Source organism: Ctenopharyngodon idella, chromosome 11 (genome assembly GCF_019924925.1).
Source record: "Ctenopharyngodon idella isolate HZGC_01 chromosome 11, HZGC01, whole genome shotgun sequence".
In the NCBI taxonomy this organism is placed as follows: Eukaryota; Metazoa; Chordata; class Actinopteri; order Cypriniformes; family Xenocyprididae; genus Ctenopharyngodon; species Ctenopharyngodon idella.
In genome coordinates, this window is record NC_067230.1 from 5,688,054 (window position 1) to 5,703,302 (window position 15,249).

General features: G+C 38.3%; 1 protein-coding gene across 1 annotated transcript in view; it reads left to right on the forward strand.

Annotated features, from left to right (window-relative positions):
- slc25a26 (solute carrier family 25 member 26) overlaps window positions 1-15,249 on the forward strand; it is a 66,501-nt gene that overhangs the window by 47,967 nt on the left and 3,285 nt on the right. The window contains exons 7-9 of the mRNA XM_051912105.1: window positions 761-830; window positions 5,254-5,318; window positions 8,927-9,000. Coding sequence (XP_051768065.1) covers window positions 761-830; window positions 5,254-5,318; window positions 8,927-9,000 — 209 coding nt within the window. The remainder of the gene's footprint in view (window positions 1-760; window positions 831-5,253; window positions 5,319-8,926; window positions 9,001-15,249) is intronic.

A 15,249-nucleotide genomic window follows, 5' to 3' on the forward strand; every position in this document is an offset into this window, starting at 1 on the left:
TTATTTACCCCAAACTTTTAAATGGTTGCATAGAAAGAAACGTTGATTATACAAATGCTTAGTTTAATACCAAAAATAATACAAATACTCATAATAAAACTAAATAAAAATTGCTGTGTACTTTTATGCTAGAGTTTAATAGTTTTTGTTAGCTTAGCAACATGCTAACATCAAAGTTAACTGCATGCCACATGAGCAGCATTCGAAAATAAACAGTTACCTTTGAGCTGCACTTCAATGATTTTCCTTATATTTTATTTCAGTTAGGACATTTCTTTAGTAGATAGAACAAAGATAGATAGATACAACAAATAAGCAGAACACTAGGATTTGGAACAGATCTAATATCTTAGCCAGCACTAGTATTTCCCCTTTTCACCATAATCTTCCATCTGTGACACTCATCAAAGCTCAATATCGTTTTCCCCTCATTTTTTGGAAAACTCTGAACCAGCATGAAAGACGATGTGTTTTCCGGGGATTGATAGAGTTAGCATGTGTGTACAATAGCACTGAGCTGTGGAAGTCAGGGAAGATTTCTGTCACCATTTTGTCACCGTTCCTTGTGGGGAAAATGAGACTCTTGACATCATACTGGAGATGTGGACATTAGGATAGCTGTTCTGTTGAGTTCCCATACATGCAAACCCAAGGGATTTGGGTGTTTTTTTTTTTTTTTTTTTCATTTATTTATTTTTTTTTTTTATGTGACTGATAAATGTAATAATCCCCAATTCTCTCTCTCTCTTTCCCTCTGTAGGCCGTGTGGTGGAGGAGGCAGGGGGGACGGCTGGACTCTTGGCAGGCAGCAGTGTGCGGAGCTCTCGCAGGTGTGTGGGATTAGCCTCGGCACAGAGGTCTGGGAAAGAGAGCGAAGGAGAACGAGAGATAGGGAGTTGGGATGGGGTCCAACTCCAGGAATATCCAAACTTTACCCAGCCGCATTCCTGTTTAATTCCACACAGGTCAAGATGGTCACATCAGGTGTTCATCAGCTGGTGTGCACCAACAGAGAGGCACAGAAACAGATAATTGTAGGTGGAGAGTCAGTAGAGGAAGTGTGCAACATTGACCTTTTATTGCCCCTGTGTCATGCTCTGTAACTTTCGTAGCTGTGGTCAGCAGTCATTGCGTCAGAGTTTACTCTAAAGGAGCTCAAGTCTGGCCCAGGGGCCCTTGCAGCTGTCTAATTCCCCAGTCACTATTCTGGAAAACATATTTGTCCAAAGTGATAATTCATCAGGTACTGTGACACAATGGAGGGATGAGGATGCTTCACCTAAAGGGGAAAGATCATGGCTGCCAGCCACGCCACCTGGAGAGTGATGTTGGATTCGGATTGTGTGTGCACATGTGCTGCTTTGGCACAGATATATCACTTTAGGTGGATTGCGTTTGTTAGCGTCATTGTGAAATCACCCAAACAAATGTGAATTGTGATGCTTTGTATGGTTGCGTATGCTTGCCATCACTGCCACAGCTGCAAGCCTCAAGAGAACAAGAAACGCTTTATTTTCCAAATCAATTATTGTGTCCTTCTTTTACTTTTTTAAAGAGTGTTGTTCTGGGTTCAGTACAATATTGGGCGTACAATACAATGTCACATGTGTGACTTGCTGTTGATTACCGCTGAAGACAATTTCATCTCGTCCCTCAGGAAACAAGCAAAAGCTGCCTCTACAGTAATTTGTTTACAGTGAAAAGCATTGCTTTTTTGAAAGAATAGCCATGAAACTTAAAGGGTTAGTTCACCCAAAAATAAAACTTCTGTCATTCATTACTCACCCTCATGTCGTTCCACACCCGCAAGACCTTCGTTCATCTTCAGAACACAAATTAAAATATTTTTTAAGAAATCCAAGAGGTATATGACTCCTCCATAGACAGCAATTTAATCAACACTTTCAAGGTCCAGAAAGGTACTAAAGACATTGTTAAAATAGTTGACGTGACTGCAGTGGTTCAACCTTAATTTTATAAAGCGACGAGAATACTTTTTGCGCGCAAAAACAAAACAAAAATAACAACTTTATTCAACAATATCTTCTCTTCCCTGTCATTATTTTTACGCAGGTGAATCAGTAAGCACAGTGAAGGCTTCCGTGTTTACGTCCGAATGCAGGCTCAGTATTGGCCAAAGCTGATCACGTGAGCAACACGACGCATGCGTGTGATGCTAACGCAGGAGCCGGCCAATAATGAGTCTGCGTTTGGACGTAGAACCTGGAAGCGCCGGACATAAGCAATGTATGAGAATGACACCGAAGAGAAGATATTGTTGAATAAAGTCGTTATTTTAGTTTTGTTTTTGCGCACAAAAAGTATTCTCATCACTTCATAACATTAAGGTTGAACCACTGCAGTCACGGCGACTGTTTTAACCATGTCTTTACCTATCTGGACCTTGAAAGTGTTCATTACATTGCTGTCTATGGAGGAGTCCTATACCTCTCGGATTTCATCAAAAATATCTTAATTTGTGTTCCGAAGATGAACGAAGGTCTTACGGGTGTGGAACGACATGAGGGTGAGTAATTAATGACAAAATTTTCATTTTTGGGTGAACTAACCATTTAAACATTATGCGGGTTAGCATGAATCTAATGAAGTAGAATTGCATGCTAACCTTGTCTGTCCAGAGTTATTTCCTATTATAGATCTTCCTTCCATTACGATGCTCATGTAAAGCTGGTAAATCTGGTAACTTCTGCCTTATATGCACAAGAAAACTTCATTTATTTATGTAGCAGATGCTTTTGAATTGAGTTTGTTCAGGGGGAAATGAGCTAGAATAGTCATGAAAGAAAGAATATTTAAGAGAAGTATTTTTTTTTTTTCCTTTTTATTTATTATTTTTTCATTTTATGTATTATTTTAAATATTTTTATTTATTTATAAATTTGATATATTACATTTAAATTGTATTTATTTATTTATTTATTTGTTTATATAGAGGATTCAGTCAAGTGCCCAAGAAATTGCAAAAGAAAATGGCGAGATACTCGGCTGTTTGGGTAGGACTGAGAAGATCATTCAGCCAGCAAGGAACAAAAGAAGAGACCTTAGTCAGGGAAGCTCCATATTTAATTTTTGACAGGAATGAAATGCACTATATTGCCAGAAGTATTGGGACACCCCTCCAAATCATTGAATTCAGGTGTTCCAATCACTTCCATGGCCACAGGTATATCAAATCAAGCACCTAGGCATGCAGACTGCTTCTACAAACATTTGTTAAAGAATGGGTCACTCTCAGGAGCTCAGTGAATTCAAGCATGGTACCGTGATAGGTTGCCACCTGTGCAATAAGTCCATTTGTGAAATGTCCTCACTACTAAATATTAGTGGTATTATAACAAAGTGGAAGCAGCAGTAACTCAGCCACGAAGTGGTAGGCCACGTAAAATCACAGAGCAGGGTCAGCACATGCTGAGGCGCACAGTGCGCAGAAGTCGCCAACTTTCTGCAGAGTCAATAGCCACAGACCTCCAAACTTCGTGTGGCCTTCAGATTAGCTCAAGAACAGTGCATGGAGAGCTTCATGGAATGGGTTTCCATGGCCGAGCAGCTGCATCCAAGCCTTACATCACCAAGTGCAATTCAAAGTGTCGGATGCAGTGGTGTAAAGCACGCCGCCACTGGACTCTAGAGCAGTGGAGACGTGTTCTCTGGAGTGACGAATCACGCTTCTATGTCTGGCAATCTGATGGACGAGTCTGGGTTTGGCGGTTGCGAGGAGAACAGTACTTGCCTGACTGCATTGTGCCAAGTGTAAAGTTTGGTGGAGGGGGGATTATGGTGTGGGGTTGTTTCTCAGGGGTTGGGCTTGGCCCCTTAGTTCCACTGAAAGGAACTCTTAATGCTTCAGCATACCAAGACATTTTGGACAATTTCATGCTCCCAACTTTGTGAGAACAGTTTGGGGATGGCTCCTTCCTGTTCCAACATGACTGCGCACCAGTGCACAAAGCAAGGTCCATAAAGACATGGATGAGCGAGTTTGGTGTGGAGGAACTTGACTGGCCTGCACAGAGTCCTGACCTCAACCCGATAGAACACCTTTGGGATGAATTAGAGCGGAGACTGCGAGCCAGGCCTTTTCGCCAACATCACTGCCTGACCTCACAAATGTGCTTCTAGAAGAATGGTCAAAAAAATCCCATAAACACACTGCTAAACCTTGTGGAAAGCCTTCCCAGTAGAGTTGAAGCTGTTTTAGCTAAAAAAGGTGGGCCAACTCCATATATTAAACCCTACGGATTAAGAATGGGATGTCATTAAAGTTCATGTGCACGTAAAGGCAGGCGTCCCAAAACTTTTGGCAATATAGTGTACAAGTGCGTTCAATGGATTGTACTGTTGTTGTTTAACAACATACCGATTGTTAAGCTGACGAAGCGTCTTTCAGAAAAAAACTTTCAGTACACAAGAACTCCATAAAACAGTTTTAAAAGTTGTGAGTTCTGAAAATGACATGTTCTAGGACCTTTATACAGTGCGTGCCATTGTAAAGACTGCACGTCTATCCGTCACAGCCTCATATACCTCTGCATTAAATTCAATATGGTGTCTAACCTGGCTAAAGGTCTATACCAGGGTGAAACTGTTTATATTTATATAGTTATGTTGGTAACACATAACTGTAATTTATGGCAAAAAAATGATCCCAACTGCTACTAAAGGTGGCAACTTTACCGCTCAAATGTTGCATTTTTTTGTATGGAAGAATTAACTTCCGTTGTATTCAAGTTTTTGCTTGTTTTTACAATCTGAGTTATGAGTCAAAATTATTTTCTTTGGTAATTGACAGCCTGTTCCTGGAACATTTCTCTAAAAACACATCATTTGAATTTGGGACACCTTTAATTGTTGGTTAGTGAAGTGAAATTAGGCATTATGGGAGAACTAGTGGTTTATTTCAGCGTTGAGAAGAGCATGTTTAAAGTTTGATGCTGTTGTTTGTCCAAACCCTTTTTAGAGACGAGAGAGAACCTCTTTCTGTTCTCATTCACGCCAAAACAAGTTTATGAATGTGCATGAATGTTTACCGGTTCATGACAGTGCCAGGCTAGTTTGAAAAATTCATCCGCATTCGCTCTTTTTCTCCAGAACGTTTCCATCGGGTGATCAGTGCTGATGTCATGCCACATATTTACATTTATGCTCGGTGGTAATTATAACATGATTAACACTGTAATTAGTGCTTATTTGTGTTTATGTGCTGATACATATGCACAATATGTCTCTTTCCAGGTGGAGTAGCAGGGTTTGTCACAACTCCACTAGATGTGGCGAAGACTTGGATAATGTTGGCTAAGGTGAGACTTTGAAACTTTTGTTTAAATCTGTCTCCTGATGCCTCCCAGATGGAGTGCAAGGTGAGCAAACAAACGGCCCTAATGTAGACAAAAGCAACAGAAGAGAGAGAGTGAAGAAAAAGCCTCAGTAGACAGCTTGATCCAATAGCAGGGTTATCCAGGGACGCTACTGACGCACAATGCACTCCCTCTTACTGTCCGCTGTCCAGTCGAGACTCAAAACAGACAGAGCTGTGTATGCGCATGTTAGATGTCAGAAGACGTTTGTATATTCAAGTGTAATTTCCAGTTGTCTATAGACTGGAACAGAACTGTACTTTAGAGCTGCAAGGCTGCAGACTTGGTATCTGGTGCAGATGCTCTGTTCCAAAATCTAGGCAGCATTAGAAGTTTGATGCAAAGGCTGTTCCAAAAGCTAAGCAACTTCAGCTTCTGACAAATTTTGGCAAAAATCTAAAGCAGCATTGTATGTAACAGAGAAGGCAATCCCAGAATGCACTGCAACAAATAAAGTAAAAAAAAAAACAACAACAATAATGTTGGTGATAAACATACTGTGTAAAAAAAAAAAAAAAAAGTCGGCACACCACAGCTCCAAAAATATAGAAATTTATTAACAGACTCAGGTGACATTCCGAGCACACAAGCACTTCATCGGACAAAGAATAATTTTTGTGGCTGAATAAATTCTCCCTGAAGGGACCCAAGCCATACCTATATAAATCTGTTAAGTGGGCTCTTTTGATTTGACCAATTACCACCCAGACCAAACCACCCAGAACACCCTAGCAACCACCTGGTAATGCCCTGCCACCACACCTTAGCAACCACATAGCAAAGTATTGGCAACGTTCTAGCATCAGGACTGGGTATCAATAGAGATTTCCTGATACATTTTGATACTGATGCACATGCTCTCAATTTGATTTAAGATTTCTATTTGACATTTTTGTGTATCTGTTATACTGTATGTATATATATGTGTATATGTGTGTATATATATATATATATATATATATATATATAAATGTATGCACCTTAAAATATAATTTATTTCTGTGATGCAAAGCTGAATTTTCAGCATCATTACTCCACTCTTCAGTGTCACATGATCCTTCAGCAATCATTCTAATATGCTGATTTGATACTCAGTTATTATCAATGTTGAAAACAGTTGTGTTGCTTAATATTTTTTTGGAACCTGTGATACTTTTTTCAGGATTCATTGATGAATAAAAGGTTAAAAAGAACAGCATTTATTCAAAATATATTTCTAACAATATAAATCTTTACTATCGTTTTTTATCAATTTAACACATCCGTGCTGAATAAAAGTATTAATTTCTTTCAAAAAAAAAAAAAATTACTGACCCCAAACTTTTGAACAATAGTGTATATTGTTACAAAAGATTTCTATTTTAAATAAATGCTGATATTTTTTAACTTTTTATTCATCAAAGAATCCTGAAAACGTATCACAGGTTATAAAATAATATTAAGCAGCACAACTGTTTCCAACATTGATAATAAATCAGCATATTACAATGATTTCTGAAGGATCATGTGACACTGGAGACTGGAGTAATGATGCTGACAATTCAGCTTTGCATCACAGAAATAAATTATATTTTAAAGTATATTAAAATAGAAAACCATAATTTTAAATTGTAATAATATTTCACAATATTATTGTTTTTTCTGTATTTATTATGAAATAAATGCAGCCTTAATGAGCATAAGAGACTTCGTTCAAAAACATTAAAAATAGTAATGTTTCCAAACTTTTGACTGGTAGTGTAGTACTCTGCAACTTGGCCCATCCTCTGTGAAAAAATAAATAAATAAATAAATCTGTGACATTTATAGTGAAAAATAAATAAAAAGCTGTGGTTGCCAGAACTTTAATACAGTACCAATATTTAAAGTTTTACAGGTTGAAATGAAATTCACAGTAAATGACTAAAAATGACAGTTTTTTTTTTTTTTTTTTTTGGATCGAGCAACTAAGTGATGAACATGCCTTTGATAAGTGCAAAATGTTGTGCAGTGCCAGGTTGAGGAAAAACATGTACAGTCGTCTTTGTCTCAAAATCGTTTATTGTTAGTAAATCAAACCAGTGACTAAACGGTCAACTTTTCATTGTTTCTCTTAGTAGGATGAAAATAATGTTATTTAAACTGTATATAGAAAGCTATCAAAGAATGCTGGAGCTGTGAGCGTGAGTTTATCAGTGACTGAGTTCTGGACTCGCGCCAGAACCCTCACTCAAAAAAAATGATTTTTTGATGCTGTTCACTTTATTTAAACAACTTATTTTGATTCAACACCATTGTATTAGGTTTCTGGTTCAAATTTAATTGCTTCATGTTAAATCAACTTAAAACGATTACTTTTTGACTTAACTTGATGTTTTTATATTAAAATAACATGTTTCAATCAAGTAAACTCAGCCAGGACTATGCAAAGATGTTAGCCAGTCACAGCAGTGGGAGTTTACACTGAAGCCTCACAGCAGACACGCCCCAAAACATGATTCCTTTTAATATAAGGAGTTGCAGTGTAATATACAAGGGTAATATACAAGTGTAATATACAAGTACAAAACACCATCATGGTAACACACGACACTACATATGGGTTGTTTACATATAGAATCTTAAAGGTACAGTAGCACAAACGGTTTAATTCTAATGGTCAGAGAGAGAGGATGGGAATGGTCAAGAAAAACTACATTTATACTTGACAAACATTATAAATGGAGTTGATTTTGCATTTGAATAAAATGTTGGCCGCTTTAAGAAGTAGAAAACTGAGTGTAGGGTCTTTTTTTGCACCTGTCTTTTTACGCCATTGGCTGACAGAGTGATGTTTCGCTGAAGGTGTCATGCTTCAGGTCATCACTTCAGGTTGCCTTGTGTTTGCCTCTCTCTCTCTCTCTCTCTCTCTCTCTCTCTCTCTCTCTCTCTCTCTCTCTCTCTCTCTCTCTCTCTCTCTCTCTCTCTCTCTCTCTCTCTCTCTCTCTCTCTCTCTCTCTCTCTCTCTCTCTCTCTCTCTCTCTCTCTCTCTCTCTCTCTCTCTCTCTCTCTCTCTCTCTCTCTCTCTCTCTCTCTCTCTCTCTCCATTTGACCAATCAAAGATATTGAGACCTCATGTTCAGGCAGGTCTGCTTTACTGTGTGTTTTGGCATACAGACACTCCAGGCTGTTTTCCAAGCCCTGTGGGGAACTGCAGTGTACTGGACTGCTCAATGTACAGTCAACTCATCAACTTAAACTCTGAAATATGAAAAACTAACCCAGTCTAAATATAGAGCCATCGAAATTAGCCACAGAAAGCCAGTGTAAAACACAGTTGTTACGTTAACTCTCCTTCACAGTTTCCTGATATAGATGGCTGTTTTGAAGAAGGTGCTGAGGGTTTGCAGAAGAGGGACTATAAATATAGATTGAGCAGAAAGGGGAGCTGTTGAACAGGTGGAGATGGGTAAAGTATACCAGGGACAGAGCAGAATCGAAAGAAAGACAAAACACAGTGTGTGTTTACATGTTTGACAGGAAGCTTAATGACAGATCATCCATCATTACTGTGTTTTGTCTCTTTTTGTCAGGCTGGAACGAGCACAGCCAGTGGAAACATCCCAATGGTTTTGTATGAAGTGTGGAGGAGTCGAGGAATACCTGGGTGAGTGACTGTGTCCTAATACTGCATTCCTCAGTCAACAATATGTTTTTTTCCCATACATTATAAGCCCATTTTAAGAAACACACAACCAGAATACTGTTTCAAAATTTGGGGTCAGTAAGATTTTTCTTTTTTTCTTTTTTGCAAAGAAATTAATACATTTATTCAGCAAGTACACATTAAATTGACAGTGCAGACATTTATAATATTCCAAAAATGTACCATAGCTTCCACAAATATATTTATCAGATGTTTTCAACATTGATATTATTAAGAAATGTATCTTGAGCACCAAATCAGCATATTAGGATGATTTCTGAAGAATTGTGTGACACTAAAGACTGGAGTAATGATGCTGAAAAGTCAACTTTGCCTTTAGGGGAATAAATTGCATTTTAAAATATATTGAAATACAAGTTATTTTAAATTGTAATAATATTACACTATATTACTGTTTTACTGTATTTTTGATCAAATAAATGCAGCCTTGGTGAGCATAAGAGACATCAAAAACATTAAAAAAAAATCTTACTGACCCTTAAAATCTTTTTTGTTAAATAATTTTGTGTTTTATTACACAATTTGCATCGCCTTATGGAACTGTAGTTCACTCATAAATATATGAATATTTCATAATTAATTTCATATCCAAACCCTCCCCCCCCCGCTTGTTTTTCCAAGATTTTTTTTCTTTGTTAAATAAAAAAAATGAATGACAAATAAACTAAAAGGTCAGTGGAAAAAGTGGGCAGTCACTATTGTTCTGTGCACAGATGCCCATTGAGTGATCCTGTGAATCTCTCTCTTTATAATAAACTTTCCTCTCTCCATCTTAAACTTTTCTGAAATTTCTTCACTTAATGATTAACTTTGGGCATCACACACAATAGACTGTACAACTTCAAGGAATTCCTAAAATCCCTTCCCAGATTGCAATATTTAAAACACTAAGAGAAGCCGGGGCTAAAAAAACAGAGAAGGCAAAGGGGCTCAGCTATGCTTGCATAAAGGGCAACAACTCTGGCAGTTTCACTACTGCATGCCTTCTACAAATTGCCTGGCTTTAAAGCTGTAATTACTGTAATGGCTCCAATTGCAGACTAGTGAAGCCAGAAAGTGCTTCCATGTGTGTCAGAGCTCTGCTGAGAGCTTCTAACCACACCAACCAAAACATCGGCAATCAATGCAGCCTTGCGCTTGTGAGCTAACCTTCCTCAAAGCTTTGAAGTGTTGCTACCCCAACCCAGACCACAGCCGCATACGGATCCCATGTCCGCAAGCAAGTAGGCCAGGGTGATGCAGCAGCCCACTGACAGAGTAATGCTAGCAATGTTTACAATGAGCATGTTGCAGTGAGCTCATAATGACCTCCAGTTGCAGTAAAATCAATTGGAGCTTTGGTTAGATATAGTGTAAGTTGCTTCCTTTAGAGTGTTGCAGTGGTGTATGACCAGCCTCTGATCAGAAATCTACTTTAGTAAGCTTCTGGTAAGCATGCAGTATTTATAGAGCCATTAATAGGGGTGTTATTAGACCCGTCCACTGCTGACTAACTGGCGATCATGGCTGGGCTAGGTGATGTTGTCACAGTGAGCTCATCTGACTGTGATTTTGATTCAAATTCCGCTTATCGATTCCGATTCTTATCAATTTTCAGTTTCGATTATAATATGGTAAAAAAAAAAAGTCAAACATTTAGATATCAATATTTATTCTGTGCAAAACATTCTGTTGCAGCTGAATACCATGAGCAAAATCAACAGCCTAAAGAACAACTTACTAATAAACTAGACTAATATAAATTTCAAACATTATTAAAGACAAGTATACAGTCAGTAATACAAGTTCAGAAATTAAAATCAAATGTAAAATAACACTGCATAGTTTTCTTTTTATAAACAAAATATAGATTAATCCTTATTAAAGTTACAAAAGTTATTCAGTCAAGATCAGTGAGTGATTTTCTTTTTCTTTTGTTCTTTGATTAACAGTAATGTCACAGACAGCAGCAGGTTTATTAGGCTGCTGTCACTTTGAGGCCGAATGCATGGATCCAATATACTGTTGTGCGTTTTCTTTCTCAAATATTAACGTTCACTTAAGACATAACCAACTGTGTTTACGAGGATATTTTAACAAAATTGTGTGTATTTGTCTGTTAAAGTGCAAGAAGATGTGAAAGAGAACTCAATTCAGTATTTGTACACTATATGAGAGGAGGCTTTTGTGCACATGCTCTGGATCTGCCTAGTGCAGAAAACGAGTACCAAATTGAGTTCTCTTTCACGTCTTCTCACGCTTGAATGGTTTAAAACCACATTAAAATATCCACACAGGAATCAATAAGCGCAATCGAAATTTTAATTTTATGACAAGTTTCCGATTCCTGGCCTTAAGTATCCGATTCCAGAATTAGAATCAATTTTTGATTCCCATCCCCACTGTGACGTAACTGTTTTTTCTAATGTTTCATTTTATTCTTGTAGCAGATTGGGATGGTTTATGGTCTGCTTGCATGATAATAGAAAATAAAATGCATGGCGTTAATGCTCTTATTATTATTGGAGTTGCAATCAGGCTTGTTTACATGCTGGATGATACAACAGAATAAAATCTCCCAGATGGCTCTGAGCCATATGTATAGATACTTGAGAGTGGACTCTTTTTATTGGACCAGTTAGAAACCACCCAGAAAACCCTAGCAACAACCTGGCAATGCCCTGGCTACACTCTGAGTAGGGCTAGGTTTTGATAAAGATTTCTTTATTCATTTTGATTCTAATTTAAAGGTGCGTTCACACTTGTAGTTCGGTTCGTTTGGTCCAGACCAAAAAAAAAAAAAAACATTTAGTCCTGATTAGTGTTCAGATTCAGGCAATTTTATCACCGAATCAAGATACAGAACCTAAAGGCGTAGCGATACGTTCACAACCTGATTGGTCGGATTTTATGACGTATTGCCTATATTGAGACTGAACTTACCGAACATCCAAAACGATGCTGTGTGCTGAGATAAATGCATAGGATGGTATTTTGGCCAGCTGGGAACTCGTGAAGAGCTTATAAATTGTGTATCTGCTGCGTGGAGACGCGCGTCGGATGCCTGTGATGTACAAACTCGCGACTATGACGAGAAAAACTGATATGCGTGAGGATTCTGTCCTTTTTTTTTAGTCTCATCTTCCTGTTTTTGGTTCGTTTAGATGTCTTTGGTCCGTGTTGTGTTCATATATCTTTCAAACCGCACCAGAGTTCGTTTGGAAGCAGACCGAGACCCATCTTTTCAGCGGTCTCGGTCCACTTGTTTGGTGCGCATCAGGGTTCGGATAGCAACGTTCACACATGTTCAAATGAACTGCACTAACAGAGCAATCGAACCAAACATGACAAGTGTGAACACACCCTTAATTTGATTCTTTTCAGATTTCCTTTCGATTTTATTCAATAGCTATTCACTTTAGTGTGTATTTTATTTATAATATCCATTTCCTGTAGGTAAAATAAATTACTCTCAATGCATAAGAGTCATTGGTTAGTGAATCAGACTACACTGGCCATGTATGTTTGTGGCTTGCTAAAAAGAAATGGTCATTTATTATTTGTGAATAATGCAGCATTCATGTTGTAATTACCATACTGTGACATCTTGGACAATGCTGAGCTTTTTTGTGTCCTCAGAATTATGCGTTTCCATTGCAACACTTGGCTACACTGACAACTATGGCAACACCAAAATGAATCTGTGTAATTTGAGTTTGAACGTATTATTCTTGCATTATTAAGACATTAACAATAGTCAATTATATGAATTATTACACTGGATATCACAAAATACTACATTTTATTATACTACTAAACCGATGCCATTTTGAGTGGTTCCCCATGACATTGCAGCAGTCAGGTGGTATACATTAGAGCTCTCAGAAAGATCCAATTACAAGCTGTATAAATGATTGAACAAAATCTTGTAATTGCAGTAATTCCAACATGGCTTGAATACACCTTTATAGTACATTGGTTGCTTTGTATGTTTTTATGCGATTCATCAGAAAATCTATATTTTTACTCAACTCTAATCGTATAAGCAACACTCACTCTTTCTTCAGAAAATCTAAAATATATTTTAGTAGTTGTACTAACTGTACAAAGTTCCTGTGATGCATATTTGTGTTTTCCGTTTGCCGAAGATAGGGTCAGAACTGACTCAAAGCACGCATGCAAGGTTTCGCATTTCTCTTTTAGTGCATAGTCTGAAATACCAACCCCATGCAGCACAGACAAACTGTCAAAATGCGTCCTTGCTAATTCGTTCCAGGATGAGTGTGTTTGCTCACAGGTCCGCACACTCTCTCTGTAAAACACATGATCCCAGCAGAAGCATGCTGAAACGTCGAGTTCTGCGAATCACTGGAATAGTCAAGAGATCCCTGACATGCTTGGCACCTTGTACAGCTTTGCAGTTGACAAAATTGATGTATTAGAGGTTACACCACTCGTGACCTTATTTCCAATTTTAGATCCAACCCACCCCCACTTTCCGACCACCATTATCCCCCACAGGTGTCACACTGAAGGACTTGAGGAGGCTGATCCCAAATCTCTCAGTTTGGATGGCTTGAGGGGTCATGAATTTGGTATGTAGGGTGAACAAGACATGGATTTCAGCGACTTTCAAGAAAGACAAAAGAAACCGTAAGACGAGTTGAGCAAGATGAAACAAAACGAGAAAGGAAGCAGAGGGAGCCGAAGCAAGAGAGTGTTGGGAGCTCGAGGGACGTGTGTGGATGTCATCTGGCCATCAGTCATGCGGAGAGGCCCCCGGGGGCCAGTGCTTATACCAAAAGCAGCTGCGTGGAAAAGAGCCTTAGGAGACTACAGTACTTTCATGGCCTGTCGCATCCTCTAACCTCTCCAACATCAACAACCCCTACACTGCACATTCCTGCTCAAACGCTCAGTAATCTGTCAAACAACACACTGTCGGCTGAGAAATACTGAATACTTGTGTTATCGAGCATGGCTAATGTTTTATTTTATGCTGCTCTGTGAAATTAATCTAAAAAAGATACATCCAAGCTGATGTAGCATCTAGTTTACAAAATGTTCTATGACTAGCTATCAATTCAAAATTAATTTACTGTATATACAACCCGAATTCCGGAAATGTTGGGACATTTTTTTTTAAATTTAAATAAAATGAAAACTAAAACACTTTCAAATCACATGAGCCAATATTTTATTCACAATAGAACGTAGATAACATAACAAATGTTTAAACTGAGAAATTGTACAATTTTATGCGCAAAAAATTTGATGCCTGCTACACAGGTCTCAAAATAGTTGGGACGGGGGCATGTTTACCATGGTGTAGCATCTCCTCTTCTTTTCAAAACAGTGTGAAGACGCCTGTGCATCGAGGTTATGAGTTTCTGGAGTTTAGGTGTTGAAATTTGGTCCCATTCTTGCCTGATATAGGTTTCCAGCTGCTGAAGAGTTTGTGGTTGTCTTTGACATATGTTTCTCTATAAGTGAAAGATCTAGACTCCAGCCAGGTCAATTCAGCACCCCCAATTCAGCACGATGGTGCTTCTGGACCATGTTCACAAATGGCTTCCTTTTTGCATGATAGAGCTTTAGTTGGCATCTGCAGATGGCACGGCGGATTGTGTTTACCGACAGTGGTTTCTGGAAGTATTCCTGGGCCCATTTAGTAATGTCATTGACACAATCATGCCGATGAGTGATGCAGTGTCATCTGAGGGCCTAAAGACCACGGGCATCCAATAAAGGTCTTCAGCCTTGTCCCTTACGCACAAAGATTTCTCCAGTTTCTCTGAATCTTTTGATGATGTTATGCACTGTAGATGATGAGATTTGTAAAGCCTTAGCAATTTGACGTTGAGGAACATTGTTTTTAAAATATTCCACAATCTTTTTACGTACTCTTTCACAGCTCTGCCCATCTTTAGTTTTGAGACTCTGCCTCTCGAAGACATCCCTTTTATAGCTAATCATGTTACAGACCTGATATCAATTAACTTAATTAGTTGCTAGATGTTCTCCTAGCTGAATCTTTTCAAAATGTCTTGCTTTTTCAGCCATTTGTTGCCCCCTTGCCAACTTTTTTGATACCTGTAGCAGGCATCAAATTTGACATGAGCTCATTTAGTGGATTATTTTAGTTATCACTGTAAAATTATTAGTTATCACTGTAAAGTTGCTTTGACACAATCTGCATTGTAAAAAGCG